Below are 23,890 nucleotides of genomic sequence, written 5' to 3' on the forward strand. Positions count from 1 at the left end.
CAGAAAAATCCCGCACTCAACGGCAAGATCTAAGAGCACATAGCCCAGCCGTAAGTACTCTGACAATAGCTCAGAGATCTCTGTAGCTGGTACTTTACCTTTCCAGGCCTGCTGTTGCAACCCTGCTGCTGTACACATTATATACACACTCAGTAAAAAGTTTATTTCAGCTTATGCCTTAACAGCGACAACATAGATGCCAGGTTTCTAGAAAAATCTGAGGACACATACCTGACACTATGAACTTAACTTTGTAAATGCTCTCACATTCAATGAAAAAGACTGTTCTAAGATCCAACCTATGTGACCTCATTCTCGGGCCACACTTCCATATGGAAAACAGTTTATGTTCAAAGTAAGGTTAAATGGCACTCAACTCGTGTGTTCTTGAATCAAAGTTAAACAATGTAAACATAACAGCACTCCAGTTCAGTGGAACTGCGCTCAAAGGTCCCTGTACTTGCAGGCCTGTTTCTGGTGACGTCTCAGGTTGTCCACCCTGTAGAAGGCAGAGCCACAGTCCTTGCACTCATACTGTCGGTCGCCACCATGAATGAGGGCGTGTCGCTTGAGGTCTTTGAATGACACAAACGCCTTGGTGCAGATATCACAGATGTGGTCCTTTGGGATGTCACCATGGCAGGAGCGCCAGTGGGACTTTAGGCTTTTTTCTGTCTTAAAGACCTTTGGACAACTGCTGGAAAAAACAATGGAGGGAGAGGGGATGTTCAGGTGATTTGTGATGTAAATTGGTTTCTTGGTTCAGGTACTATCAAGACTATAACACACCACAATGTTTGTGCTTAAGGTTTCACTGGCACATCAATTAGATACATTGGGAAATTTCAATGCATGTTCTGGCGCTAGATTAGCACACATGTTCAGTAAGCAAAGAGGGCAACATGATGCACCATGCATTAGCCCATAGACTGACCTTTCACTACTTGCATGCTTGATCTCAGCTATCAAGGAATTGCAGGTTTGTTCAGCCATTACATGTAGAGGATAGCGAGAAATGCATGCAAAATTCGGAAAGGCAATTTGGTGAACAGGATTGTAGACTTGATGTGGATTACATGCTGTTCTTCCTGGCTTAGAACACAAATCCAAAGATAGCTATATGAGACAGAAAAGCTGTCATTTTCTATTATGTCTGGTATTACTTCTCAACCAATGGTGCTGCACGATGCTATACTTATGAGTAAAGCCATTTCAGCAGGAGCACTTATTCACAAAGGTATTTTCGTTAACACCATTAAGAATTCCTATCCTACTTCTCATTATTGACACTAATAGCGAGTGACACACTTCAAGTGAAACAAAACATGTCCCTCAATTGAAGTCATAGCGCTGGATTGACACACACAAGAAAGACTACAGGATGTGCGCTATCAAGCGAATTTTATTTCAGAAAAGCATAGTACTTATACCGGCCAAACGAGTGGAAATCATTGCATGCACAACCCAACATTTTCCAGATAGGCAGTTTCCTTTCTGCTTAGAGTAATCGACGAAGTGCTGAGGCAGTTAGCACCTTCTTTTGCAATCAAGCTTGCTTCTACAATTTCCCGCATATATTTATCTGTATTATTAAACACGACTAAACAATCCTTAAACAGTGGTTTACAACTGCAATAATCACAATGCATGGAGACATGTCTATCTCGATAACAGTTCAATTTTTGCTTGTGTTCCCTTAGTCTGCCATTGAACCATCTGCCTGTCGGCCCTATGTACACTTTGTCGCACGAGAAAGGGAAGCAATATACAACACCTTGTGCGCAGTGCACAAACAGCGGCCGATGGTTCTTCGCACATTCTCGGCGCGTCTTTCTCAATGGATCGGTGGCCTTACATATGCTGGATAGCTTTTGCAGAGCTGAAAACATGATGTCCACTTCCACTTTTCGGGACACTTTCTTTAAACCATTGTATGCATGTACAGTACAACCACCTTCTTCCTCCTTTCCTGGCTGCGCTTGCACTTACCACCCGGTTCCCTTAATTTTTTCAGTGCATTTTCTGTTACTGATAAAAGTATGTGGATAGGGCTAGCCTGCTTCCAGTAGCCACTTTTTCTGTCTAAAAACACTTCCAGCATAATTTGCAGAGCGCATTGACAAAACATGTTTGCGGTTGCTCGCTTCACCAGCTTCAAATGTGTCGAGACACGCGGAAGCAGCATCTTTGTTTCCCTAGGATGATATTCCCAACAGCAATAACTGGCAGTCAGATTTAGTTTGATATATAAAAACTGGGTAGCATTATTGTTGGGTAGCTCATGCATAATAACCAGATTGTCAAGACATTCATTGAACACAGCAACCACGTCATTCAATGTTTCAGTGTTACTTGAATTAAAATCATACATGAGGTAGTCGTCCGCATATCTAAACAAACCAACTAGCCCAAAAATCCGCACTCCTGGAAAACATGCCCATCTGAAAAAATGTATTACAAAAGCTGTCTAATATATTAAATACATAACACTGTGAAACCAAGTGTTTTATGGGAAAATCTCTACTGCCTGTTTTTTTAATTAAAAATAAATTTTTTGCAAATTTTTTTATTACTTATTTTTAATGTTACTTTATACTCATTTTTATTCAAAATGAAAAGCATAATTAAATGTGTGGGACAGATGGGCAACTACTTCAGGGAGGAACACAATGTACACCTGTGTCAAAGAAGAGGAATAAGGACACAGAAAGGGAACACACAACAAAATAATAGGTATCGAAAATGGATGAGGACACCAGCAACTTCACCAAAAGTGTTGGATAAACACTTCACATAAGCAAAAGCAAACTATCACAAGGAACCCAAACGTGCAACAGTCATCAGACTGAATTAAAGAATGAATATATAAGGTATAGAAATGTACCAAACAGCCAGTTCACAAGTCAAAAACAGTTCAATTATCTTAGCTCTCAAATGATAAGAATGTTCCAAAAAATTTTATCAATGCAGTGTGCGTCATAGGACTTGTTCTGGAACTGCACATTTTGTCACAATGTGAACAAACTGAGCAGACATCTGCTGTTAACATACCTGCATGTAAATGACTGCGGGCCAGGTATGTGTGCCTGCTTGAAGTGTGCGTCCAGGTAGCGCTTCACAACAAAGGTCTGACCACAGGTGCTGCACTGAAAGTTCTTCTCACTACAGTGCACTGCTTGGCAGTGCTCCTTAAGGGCATATTTGCGTTTGAACGCTATACCTGCATATAATAAAAAAATATATCTATACATATCACACTGAATCATAGCCTTAGTTAGTTTAAATTATGATTCAGCATGCTTGGTAGCTCTTTTCAAAAATTAAGTGTACACTTTGTTTTCTTCGAAGAATTTTATTTCTTTTTTATGTGTGTGATTGTTTGTGACAATAATAAATTTTTAGGAAGATATATGTGACAGCTCAATTTACAGTAAGATATTGTGGCCAGCTTCCTTATACTCATCAGTAGTAAATTAATAAGCTCTGTATCTGTGAATAATGTAAAATATTAGTGTGCTTAGGGAGCACCATACTTAATGTCTGCCTAAGGCATAAAGAACTGTGTTCAAAATGAATCACTGTAAGAAGGGCAAAACTAGTTTTCTGCTATAGGAATACCGTAACTATTTCTGTACCGTGCCCATTGGACATCGTTAGCCTGCTAACAATGACTTAAAATGCCACTTTCGAGACCTCCCATGCTGCTCATGGACACATTGCACTATCGGACATGAAGGAGGAGCACTATATTTTTGTTTTCTAAGCAATTCGCTTTTTCCCCCAGGCACACATTTCTGGATGCACTCCGAAGCGTCGTGATCGTCAAACTGGAAAGCAAAAACGGCCGCCTCCAGGAGCAACCTGAAAAGTGCATTCATTCTGCATTTTGTTTATGTATTACATAAAATACTGAGTGCAGTATTTCCTTCAGAAAAAAAAAATTGGCATAACCTACAAAAACACCTATTTTCCCCATGGTAGGGAAAGAGTTAAGTACACAAACAGAAAATTATCAAAAGTCAAATTACTTGCAAATTGCACAGTAAATTACAGGACAAAGTGCCAGACTTTCAACTTTATTAAGGGAAATATCAGCAAACGCAGTACTATAAGCAAACATATCACCTGCAGTACTTATTACACACAAAATAAGCATAGAGAATGCAAAACATGTAGCAGAACCAGCAAGATATATTGGCACTTTGGCTGAACGTTAGATCATCCTTCAAAGATCATTGCCCTGCAAGAATAACTTGTGGAGTTATGGCATGCTTTCAGCTGCAATCACGTGGTTTTGCCGATTTAGCTGCATATTCTCCACTCTTGATTTGAAAATTATAACAGCACTAACACATGCATCCACAAAGGAACAAGGACGAGACACAAGCGTGTAAGCACCCCCTCTGTATCACTATTTGCTGCAGAGCTTCAATTTTTAGAAGCGACCGCTTACTGATTTGATTGACTGTTAGTATCCCTTGCCTTTTTCTAGTTTTCTTATTTTCTGTGCCCGTTTCCGTTGATTGCCGGCACGTACGTTCATCAATGTGCAATGTCATTTTTTTCCCGATTGTATTGCTCCCTTCCACTTCACCTCTGCCTTTCGCCTTATATAAGGCATCCGTCTTCCGTCAATAAAATTTAGCTGACAAACAGCGCTTGTGTCTCGTCCTTGTTCCTTTGTGGATGCATGTGTTAGTGCTGTTATAATTTTCAAATCAAGTATGCGCCAACTCGCCCAGAAAGAAGTTTTAATGAATCCTGCATTCTCTAGGCGTGCCTTGCACGTGGTAAATGGTACCTGCAATATGGTTGCTTACCTGTGCATTTGTTGGTGTTTCCATTAATAATATTGATGGTGTTTTGCTACATAGTATAAGGTCACAGTTTTGATAGCTGGCTGACTTGAACGGGGACAGAATACAAAAACACCCCTGTACCAAGCTTTGGGTCCACACTAGAAGAGTACTGACAGAAAATGCGTTTCATTTTTGATTGCTTTCTTGGATAGCCATCGATCCAGTAATTGCACTGTAGAGCCGCAATTCCCCGAGATCGCAACAAATAATAATGTTGCCTTTTAATGCAACCAGTTAAAATTGCATGCCAGGAGCAGCCCGGTGTCTGGCAAGAAAAAGGAGACTCATCACATCATCAAAGCCTGTGGAAGCGACCTCGTGGTACCAGGCATTACTGATGGCCATGCTGCCAAAGGCTGTGTCCATTCAGCCTTCAATGAGGCAAGAAGGGAAAGTGTGTCCCTCTGCATTTCCAAAGGTTGCACACAAGTGCAAGGGCCAATTTGGCAGCTCTCAGCAAGATGGTCATTCTATGGCCTCCAACCACTGCACCAGGCTGACTGGTGAGCTCTTAAGCTGTTTGTGATACCATATGGCCACCACCTCCGCTTTCAGTAATATGATGAGTCTCCTTTTTCATGTCTAAAGCCACACTGCACTTGACACATGCTTTGAACAGATTGCATAAAAGGTGCTGTAAAAATGATTTATGGCACTCTTGAGGAAGCGACGCTTTGTACCATAATTATGGAGTTGACAGCTACCTGAAGAAGCAAAAGAAAAAAAAAAAGAAAAAAAAAACCATTCACATTGGGAATCCTTGAACGAACCCCAGGTTGTCAAAATTGCACCCTCCACTACAGCATCTCTTGTAGCCAGCGCTGCTCTGGGACATGAATGATGATTTAACAACAACAGAAGTCTCTGCCTTGCCATTCCATGTGCCTTTTTGCTGATCTCTGAGCTTTTCTGTAGTAACTTTTCCTTCCGAGAATGAAATCAACTAGCCTGAAAGAAGTATGAATGCACCAGATATGCTATATTTAACCCTTTGAGATGCTGTGTACGCATCTGTGTATGCCAAGAAAGTGCGTCAACAGCGAAAGCATTGATGAAAGTAACAGTATTTAAAATGTGTTGCCTGCATCTTGAAAATATTCTGATTGTAGTCGTATTGCAAGCTTGAATAACAGGCTCAAAATGTTTTAGTAAAACGAGTGGGAAGGTAGATGGCTGTGTGTACTTGCTCGGTGCGAGCATGTCATATTGTTTAGTGGGTTCACTCCTTTCATGGTTTTTCAGTATGCTGCACCAGGTATACTTTTCAAGTGCCCGAATAGGTACTTTTCAAGCCTGCTAGACATGATATAGTTGATGTTCTCATATGTAATGTTCTGTAGGGAGTTTTCACATGGACTCCATATTCTGTAAACTTGACAAAACTGGCTAAACAATCGAGAATTCTTCATCTATTCTGCAGCTGTATGCTTTTTATCATTTTGAATATGCAGGAAATGCAGTGAAAGTAATTTTTCAATCAACATAATTCATTGGCGGTTGAAAGGGTTAATGGAATAAGCAGCCTGTGACATTCCGTGAGCCTGCTCAGTCAGGTGCACTAGCTGCTTGCAGTTTAAAGGTCAACTAGGTCACATAAAATGTCTATAGGTTCAGATTCAGATAGCTTATATATATAGAGTAGCCTCCGTGCAATATTTTGCATCTAGGAATATGTGTGGATGTGCAACGAAAATATCACAAATATAAACTGCTTGACTCTAAAATTAGAAAAAATGCTGCCATTAGCGCTTGCCACAAATGATGCAAAACCTGGAACATTGAGAACCAGCTCATCTCTTCGGCATGCCCTCCAAGATTAGATACTCAATAGCTATGGCACGCTGGAAATCTCAAGAGGTCTGCAATTCGCGTCATATCCACTCACGACCAGGTACACTTGTCATCTCCTTAGATGCTATTTTTTAAAGGCTGCTAATGAAAAAAATGAGACAATTGCCAGCCATGAAGCCACATCAAGAGTGCTTCAATAATATACACTACTCATTAACAGCCAATTTAGCCAAAGTGAAATTTTATTACAGTTGGCCTTTAATAGCAGCCCCCAACTCATTGTACGTGTGGTTCTTGTTTTGATCAGCAAAGGTGCACATACCGCAAATTTCACAGGGGAACTGCCTACGATCACTATGTTTGATCATGTGAGCCTTGAGAGAGCACTGGCTGGGACATATCTGTCCGCACGTTCTGCACTTAAACACCTCGACATTGGCATTGCTGTCCATTGCTTCGTGAAGCTTAGCATGCATCTTCAGGCTTGACTTCCACCTGCACAGAGCATATGCAAGCAAAGGCACAATGCGGTCAGGTATAGTACTGCCCAGGGACTAGACACTTGGAATGATGAACAGCTAAAATTAAACATTTTATTAAACTCAGAGGTACATTAAGAAAAAATATCAGGTCAACCTAGATTGATCATTTACAACTCTAAACTAGCAAATAGTACACTTTTACTGCTGCCAATGGTGTGGTATCATCATCATCATCAGCCTATCTTATGTACCTGCAATCTCCAATTACCCCTGTCCTGTGCCAGCTGATTCCAGCTTGTGCCGGCGAATTTCCTAATTCATTGGCCCACCCAGTTTTCTGCCGCCCTTGACTGCGCTTCCATAGTATGCCAGCAAAATGACCAAGTGAATCATAGGCAATCACATCTTTACATTTCTCAATGCAGCTCTCTGATGTCACAGGTTGCTGTACAAAAAAAAGTGGCCAACTTTTGTTGTCGTTGTGATTAGCATTATTATTATTATTATTATTATTTTTCAACACTTTTCAACATAAAGGGTTTTTAGTACCTCTACCAGTCAAGAAAATTATAGTTCATGCGCTAGCATACAGTGTGCTGAGGTACAGCATAACGATCTTCGCCTTTTGTGCAGAGCACTGGAAAAATCTTATTGATAAATTACTAAAAAACATATTAAAAAATGTTGATTATGGTACTACACTACATTACAATAATATTTTTCATGAATTAGGAATTTGCATATTCAATGATTTATTTACCAGAACGGTTATATGCAGCATAATTGGAGCAATGAATTCAACGAGGCATACGTTGCACCTCAATTGTTAAGAAACAAAAAACAATTTACAAGTACCCTATTCTGCTACTAAGTATGGAGAAGCAAGAAGAAGTGTATACATCCCAAAAATATTAAATGATTTGGCTGATGAATTCTTTTTGGCAACTTCCAAAAAACAGTTGAAGAAATTAATGATGAAATGTTGAATTTTAGGTCTGATTCGTTACTTTTGTTATGTATGCTTTTGTCTTTGCTATGTCATTGTCTCCTAACAGGTAATACTACCAACTATTCTTCTGAAAGTTGGCAAAAATATGTTATTATGTAAATGTCTACCTTTTCACCTGTTATGTAAATATGTAACCATATCACTGTACCGACTCTGCCGGGCGTAGTCACACAAGTCCTCATGGGCTTAGACAGGCCCGTTTCCTTGTTTTGCTTTTGGATGTTTTCAATTATTATTATTATTATTATTGTTGTTGTTGTTGTCATCATTATTATCATTATTATTATTCATTCAGAAATTTGCAAAAATTCAAGACGCAACTCTGGCTGGTTTCACAACAAAAGGATGCATGTTTATAAGACTATTACTAAAGAATGCAAATCATGTAACTGTTACCACATATTCAAAGTGAGAAAAAATGAGGCAGGAAAGTACAGCTTCACTTGATATTTTTTTAATCAGTGCCAAGAGAATTAAAAAATATTTTCAAGACCATTGAGTACATGCCTTTAATTTGCATTTCACAGTTGCATAAATAGGTCTTTCCTTCTTCCTTTTCACTGATAGCAAAAATAGTCTCGCCACAATGAAGACAATGGCAAAGTCCGCTACGACGAGCACTTCGATAAAGAATCAGCAATAATCAATCTTCAGCTTGCCCAGCACATGATAGCTCAATGTAGTGCTCGCCACATGCGAACGTCTTTTTGGTCACTTGCTTCTTACGTGCAGATGAGCTCAAGCATAGGCTGAACTGCACAAACTGGAAGACCATGCCCAGTGGTCGACCAACTTGATCTGCCAACCTAAATACCATGTTGAATTAAAGAACACAAATAAAGAATACGATGAGGTATTAAGGTAGCAAAGTGGAAGGGTTCCAACGAGATTACTATTAAATAGTGTTAAGAACGGCCAGCTGCAGTGCAAGTTTTGCCAACCAGTTGCGACTGTGGAGGCAACATTCCGGGAGCGACGTCACCAACCTCTAGCCACGGCGTGACTAAGTCGACTTCGTGTCGGTGACAATACGCGCATCCTCCACTCTCCGTCGCTTCAGCTAGGATGCGTTGTGACTGAAGGAGTTCGACGAAGCAGGCTTTGTGCGCAACACGACAACGCGGACCTGATCTCCTACGGGTGGGGGAGTTGCCGTGGGAACGCCGACGGAGGCTCCTTCCCACGCACCGACCAAGACGCAAGACAACGCGCTACCCGCGACAATTCCGAGTTCTACGAAATTCGTGTGGTGTCGGTTTCAAACCGTGAACACGTGTGTGTGTGCATGTGTGTGTGTGTGTAAACCGTCCCCCGGAGAGGCGGCTAGTTTGCGATGACTAAACGAACGTTCGCGTCACCTTGTATCGTGGGAGGACCGAGTGTTTAAAAACTGCTGTTGTGCGGATGCTCGACACACTTTCTTAAGCAGTCACGTTAGACTGAGACACTCTCTCAAGCAGTCGTGTTAGACTGACGTAGTTTCTCTCGCAGTCATGCTAGACTGATGAACTACATGTAAATACTGTAAATAAACCCGTATTCCTTGTTCTCGATGAGAAGCAGTCCTTCCCTTCATCAACGTCCTCAGCGTGGATAAGTTGGACAACGGCATGGGCCAGCTACCTTTGAATTCATGCCGAACTCCAATCTTGACAACGGATCACCCAGCGCTGGGATTGAACCCCCAATCATAACAACTGGTGGCAGCGGTGGGATGGACTTTGCAACGTGGTGCTGTGACTGCGGTGAGTGCTTGGTTCTTGCTTTGACTCTCTAGGCTTCATTTTGTGGTTGTTCTGTTTAGAACAGTAGGGAAGCTAGATTGTTGAGTGTTAGCTAGGTTGTGTTTTCCTAGCTAGATTTAGCGAGCAGGACCAAGGCAGTAAAGCAGCAATCATGAAGTTAAGGTCACTGCTGAGAGACGATGAATTGTTGATTGTTGGTGAGGAACTTGGCCTAGATGTACGCAAGGAAATGCTAAAATCGGAATTATTGGAGCTAATTTCCGAAAAGGCCAGTGAGGAAGAAATTGAAATGGGGTTTGAACTTCTAAAAAAATGAGAGAAACGGGACAGAGAAAGAGAAGAACGGGAAAGAGAAAGAGAAGAACGGGACAGAGAGAGAGAGGAACGCGATAAAGATCGCGAGTTAAGAAAAATGCAACTTGAACTTGAAAGCGAACGTTTGGAATTGTCTCAAGGAAGTGAAGGCACTCTGGGATGATCAAGTGAGGCAGAATCGTACCGCATGGACAGGCTATTAAAGCCATTTGAGGTCGGGACCGACATAGGCTTGTTCCTAAGCAATTTTGAAAGGACTTGCGAAAAGATGAACTTCGGCCCGAGTACATGGCCACAGCGGTTATTGTCTATGTTGCCATGTGAGGCGGCGGAAGTAATCGCCAGACTGAGTGCACAGGATGCATATGATTATGCAAAAGTTAAGGCTAGTCTCCTGAAGAAATACCGCCTTTCAGCCGAAGCTTTTCGGCAAAGGTTTAGGAGCACAGGCAAGAAAGATAGCGAGGGATATCTGGAGTTTGCATATAGCTTAAAGGCCAACCTAGTCAAGTGGCTGAAAAGCGCGGAAGCGTACGACAGCAGAGACATGATCATTGAATGCACGTGTCTAGAGCAGTTTTACAAAACCATCCCCCAAGCTGTGAAACTGTGGGTGCAAGACAGAGGGAATGTAAACACTGTAGAAAGGGCGGCTGAATTAGCCGAAGAGTACGCAACCCGCAGAAAGTTGAACGCCAAGGACGGAAACTGGGACGGTTGAAATGGACCGCAGAAACCCTTTCCGTTGAAAAAGGGTTCGCAGACTAGACGATCGGAGCCTGTAGACATTGAGGAAAAGCCCGCAGAAAAGAGCGAGGAGAAACTTAATGGAGAAACCGCATAAAAAGAACAGAAAAGAAAATTCGAATATTTTAGACCAATTCGCTGTTACAAATGCCACAAACTGGGACATATAGCTGTAAACTGCGGGAAGCCTAGCGTAGTTTTCTCCTACGTAGAGGAAAAAGACGAGAATATGGAACTTTTAAGTCCATATCTTCACGACCTGCAAGTTTATGGCAAACCATGCCGAGTGCTAAGAGACAGTGCCGCCACGATGGACATTGTCCATCCGTCTTACGTGACGGTAGATGACTTCACCGGAGAAGTAGCATGGATCAAACAAGTTGAAGAACACAGCGTGTGTCTGCCCATGGAAAAGTCAAAATCAGTGGACCATTCAGGGAGCTAGAGACTGAGGCTGCAGTTTCTAAATTTTTGTCACTGCAGTACCCTTACATCTTTTCGAATCGTTCGAATCAGTTACTGTGTGACAAAGGGCTTAAACTGGGAGAGGGCATAGTACAGGCATAGACCCGAGGCCAAGCTCATAAAATCGCGTCGCTTTCGGCCGAAAATGCACAAGCTGCTCCAGCGGAAGTAGCAAAGGAGATAACTGCAATAACCGAATCCGAGCTAGACTCGAGTGACGAAAAAAACAGTTGAGGGAAGCCTGCCAGCTGACCAGTTCAATGAGAGCGTAGCACTAGAGTGTCAAAGTTCAAGCCTGCAGGAAGAGCAAGCTGACGTACTCACAAGTGAGACAGGGTCGTTATTATCACCGGCCTCAAAGAACTTTGATCAGCTCTTAAGTGTGGATAGAGTCATTGGCAGCCGAGCAAAAGAATGATGAGAGCTTAGCTAAATTACATGACACAGCTAAAGAAGGCATTGCTAGGCGCAACGTGACGATACATGAGAGAGAAGGATTGTTGTATCGGCACTACAGAGATCAAAAGGGTAGGATTCTAGATCAGTGAGTCATACCTACTAAGTATAGGGAGGACCTTTTGAGTCTCTGTCATGGAAATGGGTGGTCTGGCCACCTAGGCATAAACAAATCAAAGGAAAGATTGCTTATGGAACACTACTGGCCTGGCTGTTTCAAAGACGTAGAAAACTTTGTAAGATCATGCGACGCCTGCCAGCGTTCTGGTAAACCAGGAGAGACATGGAAAGCTCCACTGAAGGTAGTGCCCTTAATAACAGAGCCTTTCAGACGACTTGTAATAGACACGGTAGGGCCCCTTCCAAAAACAAAATCGGGCTACAGGTACTTGTTTACCATGCTGTGTCTGGCTACAAAGTTTCCAGAAGCAATCCCTCTGAAAGAGCTCAACTCCACCGAAGTAGTAGACGCGCTTTTGACAGTGTTTGCACGAGTTGGGTTTCCAGCCGAAATTCAGGCAGATCAAGGGTCAGTATTCACGAGCGCACTGATTTCCACATTCTTGCAAAAGTGCGGGGTAAGGTTAATACACAGTTTTGTCTATCACCCTCAGTCAAACAGTGTAGAGAGGTGGCATTCGGTGCTTAAGTGAGTTTTGCGTGCGCTCTGTTACGAGCACAAGAAGGACTGGGAGAACTGTCTGTCGGTAACTTTGTTCGCTTTGCGACAGTTCCACATGAAGCGACAGGGTTCTCGCCAGCAGAACTAGTGTATGGGAGGACACTCCGTTCTCCACTGAGAATGTTAAGAGAGATGTGGGAGGAAAGAGGGGAGAGTCCAACAGTGGTTGAATACGTGCTAAATTTGCTGGAACGGCTAAGCGCAACCCAAGAACTAGTCGGAAAGAACATGGGAGTAGCTCAAAAGAACGCCAAATTCTATTACGACAAGAATGCGAGGCTTCGTACGTTAAACGCCGGAGACCAGGTAATGATCCTCAAACCTTCAAGAAAAAACAAGCTTGAAGTTCACTGGGACGGGCCCGTTAAAGTGTTGCACAAACTTTCAGATACTAACTATGCTCTGAAAATGCCCGGTCGCAGGAAGGAAGTGAGGATATATCACTGTAATTTGATGAAGCCGTATGTAGAGCGGAGCGGAGTCGTTAACTATACCATCAAAGAGCAGGATGGCACTAGTACCAAGTTTAAGGAGTATAGAGCGACCTCCAACTCTGAAATCGGCCTAGAAGTAGTAGAACACTCGGTAAGCTCGCACGCTCTAAGACCCGAGCAGCTAGATGAGCTAAAAGAGGTGTTAGGGGAATATCTCGACAGATTCAGCGATCGGCCCGGTAGAACCGAACTAATAACGCATGAAATTGAGCTGACATCAACCGAACCAGTAAGATCAAAGCCTTACATGGTGTCTCCAAGACAGAGAGAGATTATGGAGGCAGAGATACAGCACATGCTGGAGTTGGGAGTTATTGAGCCCGCTGAGAGTGACTACACGTCACCGCTAATACTGGTAGAAACCCCTAACAAGGACTCTCGTCCGTGTGTTGACTACAGGAAGTTAAATTCCATCACTAGGGATCAGCTGTACCCGATACCCAACATTGAGGAATGAATGGAAAGAGTTAGCGCTGCTAAATACATTTTAACTATAGATCTCGTGTGGGGGTACTGGCAAGTTCCCCTTTCAGAAAGTGCCAGCCGCTATGCCGCATTCATCTCACCTGTAGGCACTTTTCGCCCTCTCGCTCTCAGCTTCGGGCTGAAGAACGCGCTGTTTAGCTTCTCTAAGTTAATGGATATTGTCCTAAAAGACTTGCAGGAGTTCGCCTTGCCCAATCTTGATGATGTAGCAATTTTTTCGGACAGCTGGGAACAACACGTATCGCACCTCAAACAGGTGTTCTCACGGTTGAGGGAAGCCGGCTTAACGATGAAAGCGGAAAAGTGTAGGTTTGGTTGTTCGCAGGTTACTTATCTGGGCCATGTTGTCGGTCAGGGCATGAGACGGCCAGCCGAGCTGAAAATAGCTACGATTGGAGAATTTTCTCAGCCGCGCACAAAAACAGACCTTCGTTCATTTTTGGGACTTGTGGGGTACTATCAACGGCACATTCCGAATTACTCGCAAATGGCAAGTCCATTAACGGACGCCCTCCGAAAGGGAGCACCGAGTAACGTACACTGGGATAAGGACAAAGAGAACGCTTTCCACAGTTTGAAAACGCTATTGGTTTCTCGTCCTGTGCTTTGCGCACCAGACTACACAAAGGAATTCATAGTTCAATGCGACGCAAGCGACAGAGGTATGGGCATGGTACTTAGTCAGGTCGGCGATGATAACGAGGAGCATCCTATCCTCTATGCCAGCCGTAAACTAAATGTAAGAGAGGAAACCTACAGTGCTTCGAAGAAGGAATGCGCTTGTTTAGTTTGGGCCGCCCAGAAGTTGTCGTGTTACTTGTATGGAGCGAAGTTCATCTTCGAGACCGACCACTGTCCTCTGACGTGGCTCAATCAAATGTCACACAAAAATGGCCGCTTGCTTCGATGGAGCCTCACTCTTCAAGAGTACAACTTCTCCGTTAGATATAAGAAGGGAAAGTTGCATAGCAATGCGGATGGTTTGAGCAGGCTAATTTGAATTCTGCGTTTGAGGGTCCCGCCTAAATTTTAGGGTTACTAGTGTTCATTTTATTAAGCCAAGAAGATCCCCTCTCATTTAGCAGGATTCCGTCCATGATTGCTGAATTTGTCAGCACGAAATTGCTTTAGAAATTGGCATAGCGAAATGCAGCATTTTTTTTTTGTTCCTGCACTTATGCTTTTTTTTTTTTTTTGAAGCCTAGCGGGTCTAAAGTGAGAGCCAAGGTACGTCATCTCGGCGCAGAGCCGTGTTGTGGGGTTCATTTCGCAGTTGCCTGTCCTTGGATGTTTTGGGGTGGTGACATCATTGCACAAGTGGTTACTGCGAGCCAAGACATCACCCCCTGGCCACCAGCCGTTCTCTTCCTGCCCAGCGGTTGTCAGCGCTAGACAGTCGAGATTTTCCGGGCCATGGAGGCGCTGTTAAGAACGGCCAGCTGCAGTGCAAGTTTTGCCAACCAGTTGCGACTGTGGAGGCAACATTCCGGGAGTGACGCCGCCAACCTCTAGCCACGGCGTGACTAAGTCGACTTTGTGTCGGTAACAATACGCGCATCCTCCACTCTCCGTCGCTTCAGCTAGGATGCGTTGTGACTGAAGGAGTTCGACGAAGCAGGCTTTGTGCGCAACACGACAACGCGGACCTGATCTCCTACGGGTGGGGGAGTTGCCGCGGGAACGCTGACGGAGGCTCCTTCCCACGCACCGACCAAGACACAAGACAAAGCGCTACCCGCGACGGTTCCGAGTTCTACAAAATTCGTGTGGTGTCGGTTTCGGACCGTGAACACGTGTGTGTGTGCATGTGTGTGTGTGTAAACCGTCCCCCGGAGAGGCGGCTAGTTTGCGATGACTAAACGAACGTTCGCGTCACCTTGTATCGCGGGAGGACCGAGTGTTTAAAAACTGCTGTTGTGCGGATGCTCGACACACTTTCTTAAGCAGTCACGTTAGACTGAGACACTCTCTCAAGCAGTCGTGTTAGACTGACGTAGTTTCTCTCGCAGTCATGCTAGACTGATGAACTGCATGTAAATACTGTAAATAAACCCGTATTCCTTGTTCTCGATGAGAAGCAGTCCTTCCCTTAATCAACGTCCTCAGCGTGGATAAGTTGGACGACGGCATGGGCCAGCTACCTTCGAATTCATGCCAGACTCCAATCTTGACAACGGATCACGAGCGATGGGATTGAACCCCCAATCATAACGATAGGCGTGTAAGAAAGAAGAATGGCACTGGAAAGTCGTTATCGCATGTCTCGGAGCCAGACAAAGAACGGCATGCTAGAAGGCATTGTCGCCATTGCATGTCACGCAGCCAGTTCGCTGATCTAGCTGAACTATCACTGCAGCCGCTGTGTTTCTGGCTGCTGCTTGACGAGCCCAACGAACCTCATCGCAGGTGCAAAACACAACTTAAACCTATATGGCACCAAGTGACTGTTTTGTCTTGCCCCTGCAGCACTGCAGGAACACCTTGTGGCACAAAAACCCATCTAATTAACCAGGCAAAGAAACACTGACACTGCAAGGCAAAGCAAAGCACCAGTAGAGCAACCTGTGAAAAATTTCAAGGAGAGAAATCGTCCTTGTCCCACAAAATTAAAAAAGGCCCAGATAAACAAAAAAAGCATTGACACTTTAACTGAGTTTGTTTTACACGTTTATACCTGCAAGTTTCTTTTCACCATATACAGTTAGATGATTGAGAGTGAGGAAGTCGTGAGCCATTATGACTGCACGCTACCAAAGCCACTGAGAGCTGCAGCCATTCCAAATGCAGCGACTGCAAGGTTTGCAATACTGCATGCAATGTGTCTGACAAAGCCTGTGTACCGTGAAGGTTATACCCCTGTCAAGCGGGCAAGTTAAGTGCACTTACGGCGAGTGCACTCGGTTTTTAAGTGCACTTTACCAAATCTTAACGTCGCAGCGGAGTGTACTCTCATATGAGTGCACTCAAGTCGGAGTACGTTCACGGAACGCACTTTGCTGGCCGAGTGCGTAGTCTCGCCGCCAACGGTTTGAAGGAGTGCCTAGCCTCGCCACCAACGCTTTCAACGACGCAAAATGTAATGCATAGAAAAAGGACACAAATGTTCATTTCAGTTATTGAGCAGCTTTTAACAATATAATTTGTGTTTAGCGAGAAGCGAAACAGCACAACAAAGAAACGAATTTATCATGTACGCAACTAACGGCGCCAGAATGATGCGGCATTGCGGTGCCGCCATGCTCATTCAGTTCGTGTTTATTTTGGTGTGAAAGCGTGCTGACCACGCCGGTCGTGCTTTGAACCGTGTGCGTGGCATTTTGCAGTGTAGCTAAATATCGAACTTGCCGTCTTTGCTCATATATACTCGCTCATATATGCTGTTTTAGCACGATTATGAGCAGGATCAACTGCCGCACACCGCCATGTTGTTTTGGATTGGCTAGGCATTCGTCTTGGCCAGCATTGACTTGCAACACACTTATAATAAAAACTTCTTCGTTTTTTGTTGAGACAAATAGATGAAGTTTGTTTTTATATATAATTCTTCTTAAAACAATCGCTTTTTAGCAGCTTTCTCTTGTTAATTTACATCTTTAAAAACGCGCTCTTAGTCTGTCACCATTTTGTTTTTACTGCGAGTGCACTCTGTTTTCCCGTTAAGAAGCGCGTTGCCTAAAGTGTGACTCAAGGTACCGAAGTGCACTCCCCGTAAGTGCACTTAACTTGCCCGCTTGACAGGGGTATTACATGACTATCAGGCGACTGTGGCACTACACAACACACTTTCTTAAAAGCAAGCAAGATATCAAAAGATGTCATAAATATAGATAAATATATTCACACATATTTCAGGCACAAAAACGTGAAACACTTCAGTGTAAAATGTTTGCCATAATTTATGGCAATGTGGTATGAAATTTCCCTGCTTACAAGCCCCTAACTGCAGATTTCCAAGATTTTACAGCTTTTCTGTTGACACAACATGCAAATTTTTGGTTTAACCATCATGCCTACTACCTGTGGTTCCGCTAATGTAAACCAAAACCTTTCGATTCCCACCACAAAGTTAACCTCAAAAGTGCAGGTGGTCCTACCTAAAGCGGCGGTCACAGATGTGGCAAGAGAATGATGGCTCGCCACCCATCTTGCTGCCATGCTTGTGCGTCATGTGCTGGCGCAGACAGTCTGGATTGCTGTACTCCTTCTGGCACAGGGAGCAGCAATGCCGGTCTTCCCGGTCTCGGTGCCAGGTGCATATGTGGACCTCCAGTGCAATCGCCGTCTGGTAGAAGGTGCCACAAACCTGACATAGCAACATGGTTCTGTGTCATCAACTTTACACATGTCAAAGAATGTGGTATACACATACAAAAAAAGGCACTGACGTAGTAGTTCTGCGGAAACCTGCAAGGTGGAGAGAAGTAATTAATACAGGGAAAATCAGACATCCACCCGTGGATGTCCGCTTTTCCCTTTATTAAAAGAAGGCACTAAAACAAAATATTTTGTCAAACTACTACAGCAGCAAAGAGTCATTTCTACAGACAAGTGACAGCACGTGACACAGAAAAGGCTGGAGCTTACGAGCCCTGCCTTTGAAATGGGACAGTGGCATGTTACACCAAGCTCATTATTTTCATTTTTGTACTACGTCCGTTCTTCCAATCAGTGATCTGTATAACAAGTCATCAAGCCTCTTAAATATTTTTATATGATAGGCTAAATTAAATACAGCTTGCAATGTTTCCTTCACTATGTTTTTTCCCTAGCTCTATATATCGCTAACCTTCCAGCTATTTATTATGGTACACTACCCTGCTTTGGCTCGGTTTGCAGCAATGCTCTCAAGATTAAACCCAGAGAGCCCAAGCCAAACATTCATCTGCTTCCAGAGCAACTGGAAGCACCTCCGAGCACTTGAACGCAATTAGCTGTACCATCCACTAGTCTCTGCATGAGGTTTGTTTGCTTTCCCCTACAGTCCCACATTAGTAATAAATATCTTGCAAGCCCAATTAATTTTTCCAAAAATGCAGTGGGAGCCAGTCTAGATGTGCAAGACATTGATGGAAGACCAATTGATTTTTTAACCAAGTGCAAGTAGCCCTTAACTACAGCCATATATTTTTCTCTGCAAAACTACTGCAACATTGTAACAAAACATGTTTGGTGGTTTCTCCTATAACGCATTCTCATATCACCTAATCTTGAGTTGAACAATATAGACTAGGGCATTAGCACCAAACCCCCAAAGCAGCACGATTTACACGACAGGCTTTGGCAACGACTAGCCAAGGTGGATTTAGTATACTATTAAAACTGCAGTGCATTCAAAATTAAATTAGAATTCAGTCTGGCAACCTTTTTGCAAAGATTCTAATTTTTGACTAAAAGGAACCCAAATACTTGAGCAGACCACATGATCTCTGATGTCATGTGATAAAAAGCGATAAAATCATCTAATGCCACAGTTGAGGCATGGGAGTAAAAAATTAGGTCAGGTTGCCTTTAAGTGCAATTTTATTCACTAGCAGGACTTCTGCAAAACTGATCCATAGAAAGATACAAATGTGTTATGAACAGCAGAGAAGCAATATATTAAGCCAGTTGAGACTCTATTGGGAGCTTCTGCTGTGAGAAGAGTTACTCTGAACACTTTCTTCAACAAGGTAGCCTTAAGTCTGAATGAAACATTTTTTCCTCAATGTTTTTTAGCATTTAAATGTTTATTTATGCTTACATACACATGGTATTTGTGTATGCAAGAATAAGGAATATTGTCGCTCGTCATGAACATATTTTACAACCTTGAGCACTGGCTGCTTGTGTTTAGCATAGCAAGTTCATTGAATCCGGCTGTTTACAATGTTTAATGTTTTTCTAGTCATAAAAGGTACATAAATTCAACAGTGTGTGGCACATGCTATTGCTTTCTGTTCAATCTTATTGACCCAGTTTGCCACATATAACTACAATATGCCAGCTGTATGGGCCCATGAATGACCACAGGATACAACTTGTCCAACTTCCTCATTGACCACATGTGTTAAACCAAGCATAGTGCTCGTACCTGGCTTTTGGCTACACAGTGCCCAGCTTTACCTTGGGCACTTATAACTGGCCAATATTGTACAATGTTACGGTTTGACAATGCAATACAGTTGACTACTATATGTGACTGCTTCCACTTACTGAAGGATTAGTTCATTCGTCTTCATTGGGTTCATGACAGTTTTAATGAGCACAGTCATTGTGCCGTCGGTATAGACTGGAATCCATGGAATGGAAAATGCACCTTGTTATATATACAGAGCAACCTGGTGACAAAGCATAATAGAATTTGTCTCTTGCTCTAATGTGCCTCAGCCATCACTAAGTGGAAATCGGTACTTTGATTTGGCCTGCATGGGTCATTTGATGCCCATTCCTTAATTAAATTAATGAAATTCTAGGGTCACATGTGCCAAAACCACGGTATGATTATGAGGCATGCCGTAGTAGGGGACTTCAGAAATTTCGACCACTTGGACATCTTTGACGTGTTCCCAATGCATGGGACACAGGCATTCTTGCATTTCCTCCCCATCGAAATGCAGCCGTGGCAGCCAGGATTCAATCCCGCGACCTTGTGCTTAGCAGCACAACACCACAGGCGCTAAGCCACCACGGCGGGCGCCCATTCATTTAGGTGCTTTATTACTTTACGACTGCATGCTTGTAGGTGCTTAGACAGCAAGAACAAAGAGCAAAGCTGACAAGACTGCAGGAACAAACACTGACTGTTAGTGCATTGCTAAGTATACAGGGTATGTCCGAAAGGTAATGTCACTAAGTCGATTAAAACAGAAATTATTCATCAGATCAGTACAACACATTATAAGGTTCCAAATAGGCTCCTCCTGCGTCGATACATCGCTCCCAGCGAGATTTCCAGGTGTTGAAGGCATCACGGTAGGACCCCTCCAGAATGTCCTTTAGAGTCTTGGTGCAAGCCTCTTTGACTTCGTCAACTGCCCCGAAGTGATGTCTGTTCAGGGGAGTTTTCAAGCGGGGAAACAAAAAAGAAGTTTGGGGGAGCCACGTCAGGACTTTAGAGCAACTGGGGAACCATTGCCACCTTTGAATAGACCAGGAAGTGGGTCACGAGGAAGACGGTGTGGGCTGGCACGTTGTCATGGTGGAGTTTCCAATCGCCCGCCATGTCAGGTCTGCCACGATGAAACCTTCATTTGAGTCCCTTGGGCACTTTCACATAGAATTTGGCATTGACGGTTGTACCATGTGGTGTAACTCATGGTGGACATGCCCCTGATGTCAAACAACGCAATGAGCGTAGTCTTAACCCTTGATTTGCTCATTCTGGCCTTCTTGGGGCGAGGGGACGCAGACGTGTGCCACTTCGCAATTTGACTTTTTGTTTCGGGGTTGTATTCAAACAACCAAGCCTCGTCACCTGTGATGACATTGTCTAAATAGTGAGGGTCACTTTCACACAAGTCCGAAAGTTCTTGGCACATTTCAACTCAGTGCGATGTTTTGGTCGTCTGTTAACACTTTGGGTACAATCTTGGAGCACACTTTTCACATCTGCCAATTATTCGGCAAGATCTCGTGAATGGTACTTTTTTGGAATGTACAATGTCTGTGCCACTAAACGGACACTCAAATGATGGTCTGAGTTCCGAAAGATCTCTTACCTCACACTCGTCACATTTTCATGGTGATGGTCGCTGACGGCCACCCAGCTTCCTCGCTGGCGTTTTTATGTCCTTCCAAAAAGGCCTTGTGGCACTGGTAGACTTGACGTTCTGACATACAATTCTTGCCAAAGGCCATCTTTATCATAGGAAACGTTTCTGCTGCGAACTTGCCGAGTTTCACACAAAAGTTAATGGCAATCTTTTGTTTCAACGAGTGCTGCATTATGGCTTGTACGGGAGATTAAAACGAGTTTCACGGAAAAGCCTGCTCTTGCTCTCCAGATGGCAGCAGACGACAGAGCAACCACACATGCACAAGCTAACTTCCCCATCCGCCAATTCCAACAGCTCCCAGAGCGTTGCGACATATAATGGCTTCACAATATCATCACTGACATTACTTTTTTGGACAAACCCTGTATATCAGCAGTGCAAACCAGCCACTCACAGTCAGGTGGCAGTTCGCACATGTACAGTGTAAAGAGCATCAGAAATGTACCTTTAGCATCTTACTGTGTATGTAATATAGGAAAACGGCCGCAAGCGGCACGCTGTTCCCAATGCAGTGCAGATATCACTGAGGCTGTCAAGAAGGCATGTGCTCAAACATCCGATATGCTTCTGTAATGTGAATGTGAGCATGTGACTTAATAAAGTGCACATCACTACTACCAAAAATAGAAAGATAGAAGTACGCCAGAATACACAGAACGGCAAACGGCCGCAAGCGGCACACTGTTCGCAATGCAGTGCACAGCTGCCAAGAAGGCACGTGCACATATCGACAAAGCTTAAACGGAGATGGTCTCTAACCGAGCAGAACTGCTTGTGGCGCTGGTGTGCTCGCTCATGCCTGGCCAAGCCGACCGCGCTCCGAAACGTGCGCAGGCAGCGTGAACATTTGTGTGTCACCTCTCTGTGCGTCTCCAAGTGCCGCTCCATCATGGCTCCTTCCAGGAACGACTTGCCGCACACATCACACGGAATGCGATTCAGCATGAAATGTTGCGCCCGGTGCTGGTAAAGGTAAGACCTCTTGTCGAACCCCTTGCCGCACTCGAGGCAGTAGAGACTGCTCTTGGTGCCGCCGCCTTCTGCCTTATCGATGGACTGCGATAGCCGCGGGTGGCAGTCGCGGAGGTGCTGCGTGTAGTCCGGGTAGGTGTCGTATTGAGACTCGCACGCGAGGCAGTGAGTCTTCATATTCGGATGCGCCGCAGCCAGGTGATCCAGGTGGGAGCGCTTGTCATCCGCACCGGCGAAGCAGATGACGCAGGTGAAGACACAGGAACTTCGATGGCAGATCCGAGCGGAATTACCTTTGCGGTCCGAGTTCTCGCCCAAGTCCGAAACGTCACTGTCGTCTAACCTGTTATCGTCGGATGTAGCTTCGTCAGTATCAGCGTCGAGCTGAGGATTTGAGAGAGCGGCATAGTCCTTACGAGGCTGGCGCCGTTTTCGCACAGCACTATCGCTGCATAGACCCGATGCGTCTTGTTGGTCGCTTGAGCCACACACAGCATCAGACATCTTGGGAAACAGTGGCAAACGCAGTTTACTGGACACAACCGGCTTGAATGTCTTTGTTTAACCTTGCTACCAACGCAGTGGAATGACACCATAGCAGGCGCCACCCGATAAATCGCAAAGCGATCGGTAAATTTGCGAACAGTCGCCGCATCGAGTAGCACGTAGCATCTAGGGGCAGGACCATGGGCGTCTTGCGCTGGAGTTTGATGTATAGTAGCGGCGCCAGGTGGCGGCGCGCGAAACGCGAAACGCGTGGTTGGTCGTGGCTCGCGGACGCTCCTGTGGCCGAGGCTTCAGCGACTTCGTTCGTAGCTAAGTACTCTTTTATCTTTATTAGCTAGTGTTTTGAAGTGTTTTCTTTTGCATGGAGTAGGGGCGCAAATTTTGAATTTTTGATAGGAGTAGGAAACGTACCGGCTTTGTCTAGGTCTGGCGGATCCCCCGTTAGGCCTAGGGGGTATTTCTTTCAGCTAGCTCTTCGGATTCTTACATGGAGTAGGGAGTGATAATTCTTTGTTTTTGTTTGGGATAGCGGTCGTGGTCGGGTTTGCGTGAGTGATTTGGCGAACTTGCTCGTTGGGTCTAGGGACGTAGGCCTAGCAATGACATCGAAAAACGTGAAGGCCGCGGGGGACGGGGAGCAAGTGCAGTGCGACGAGTGCCTGCGCTGGTGCTTCCTCGACGAGACTAAATTCCAGAATTTAGCAGACGCGGTGGGGTCTAGCTTCACGTGCAGGTCGTGCGAGGGCGTCAGGGAAGCCGTCCAAAAACTGGAAAGGAATTGGGCGGCTAAGTTTGAAGAGCTTAAGGCAAACCTGAGGGAGGAGCAGGAGAAGCGGGTAGCACTGGAGGCGAAGGTTGAAAATTTCGTCAAGGTGGAGGCGGCCCAGGCCGCGCAGTTGGTGAGGACTGTGGCCGAGCTTGGGGAGGCGAAAGAACGGAGCGCCGAACTGCAAAGGCGGCTCGACGCTCTTGAGACTCGGGCAGCGGACAATGTCGGGTCAGGACACCAAAGCGAGGGCAAAGTGGAAGGCAGGGAGCCAAAGCAAGCGGTCGCCAGCTCGCCGCCGGTGAATCGGCGTAGCTATAGCGAAGCAGCGCAACACGCCCCGAGTGAGGCGACGCTGCA

General features: G+C 44.5%; 1 protein-coding gene across 4 annotated transcripts; it reads right to left on the minus strand.

Moving 5' to 3' along the window:
- Positions 1-137: 137 nt before the first annotated feature.
- LOC126539331 (zinc finger Y-chromosomal protein 2-like) lies at positions 138-22,950 on the minus strand. 4 transcript variants are annotated; one of them, XM_055075518.1, is made up of 5 exons: positions 22,045-22,950; positions 17,626-17,813; positions 6,973-7,145; positions 3,052-3,220; positions 138-697 (listed from the first exon to the last, which is right to left on the minus strand). In XM_055075518.1, the coding sequence occupies exons 1-5, from the start codon at positions 22,759-22,761 to the stop codon at positions 445-447; spliced, it is 1,500 nt and encodes a 499-aa protein (XP_054931493.1). In that variant the 5' UTR covers positions 22,762-22,950; the 3' UTR covers positions 138-444. The 4 variants fall into 4 exon arrangements, with proteins under 4 accessions (XP_054931493.1, XP_050042091.1, XP_050042090.1 ...); XM_050186134.2 differs by having other exon boundaries at positions 138-694; positions 17,626-17,834; XM_050186133.2 differs by having other exon boundaries at positions 17,626-17,834.
- Positions 22,951-23,890: the final 940 nt, after the last annotated feature.

The sequence above is a fragment of the Dermacentor andersoni genome, chromosome 11 (genome assembly GCF_023375885.2).
Source record: "Dermacentor andersoni chromosome 11, qqDerAnde1_hic_scaffold, whole genome shotgun sequence".
Classification (NCBI taxonomy): Eukaryota; Metazoa; Arthropoda; class Arachnida; order Ixodida; family Ixodidae; genus Dermacentor; species Dermacentor andersoni.

What these genes read in the sequence shown, in the direction of transcription:
- LOC126539331 (XM_050186133.2), bottom strand. Translation starts at nt 22,761, where the DNA reads ATGTCTGATGCTGTGTGTGGCTCAAGCGACCAACAAGACGCATCGGGT. An exon ending in GTTCCCCTGTGAAATTTGCG is followed by an intron (nt 3,221 to 6,972) that starts GTATGTGCACCT and finishes TATTATATGCAG; the next exon opens with GTATAGCGTTCAAACGCAAA. An exon ending in CCGCAGTCATTTACATGCAG is followed by an intron (nt 698 to 3,051) that starts GTATGTTAACAG and finishes TGTTTTTTCCAG; the next exon opens with CAGTTGTCCAAAGGTCTTTA.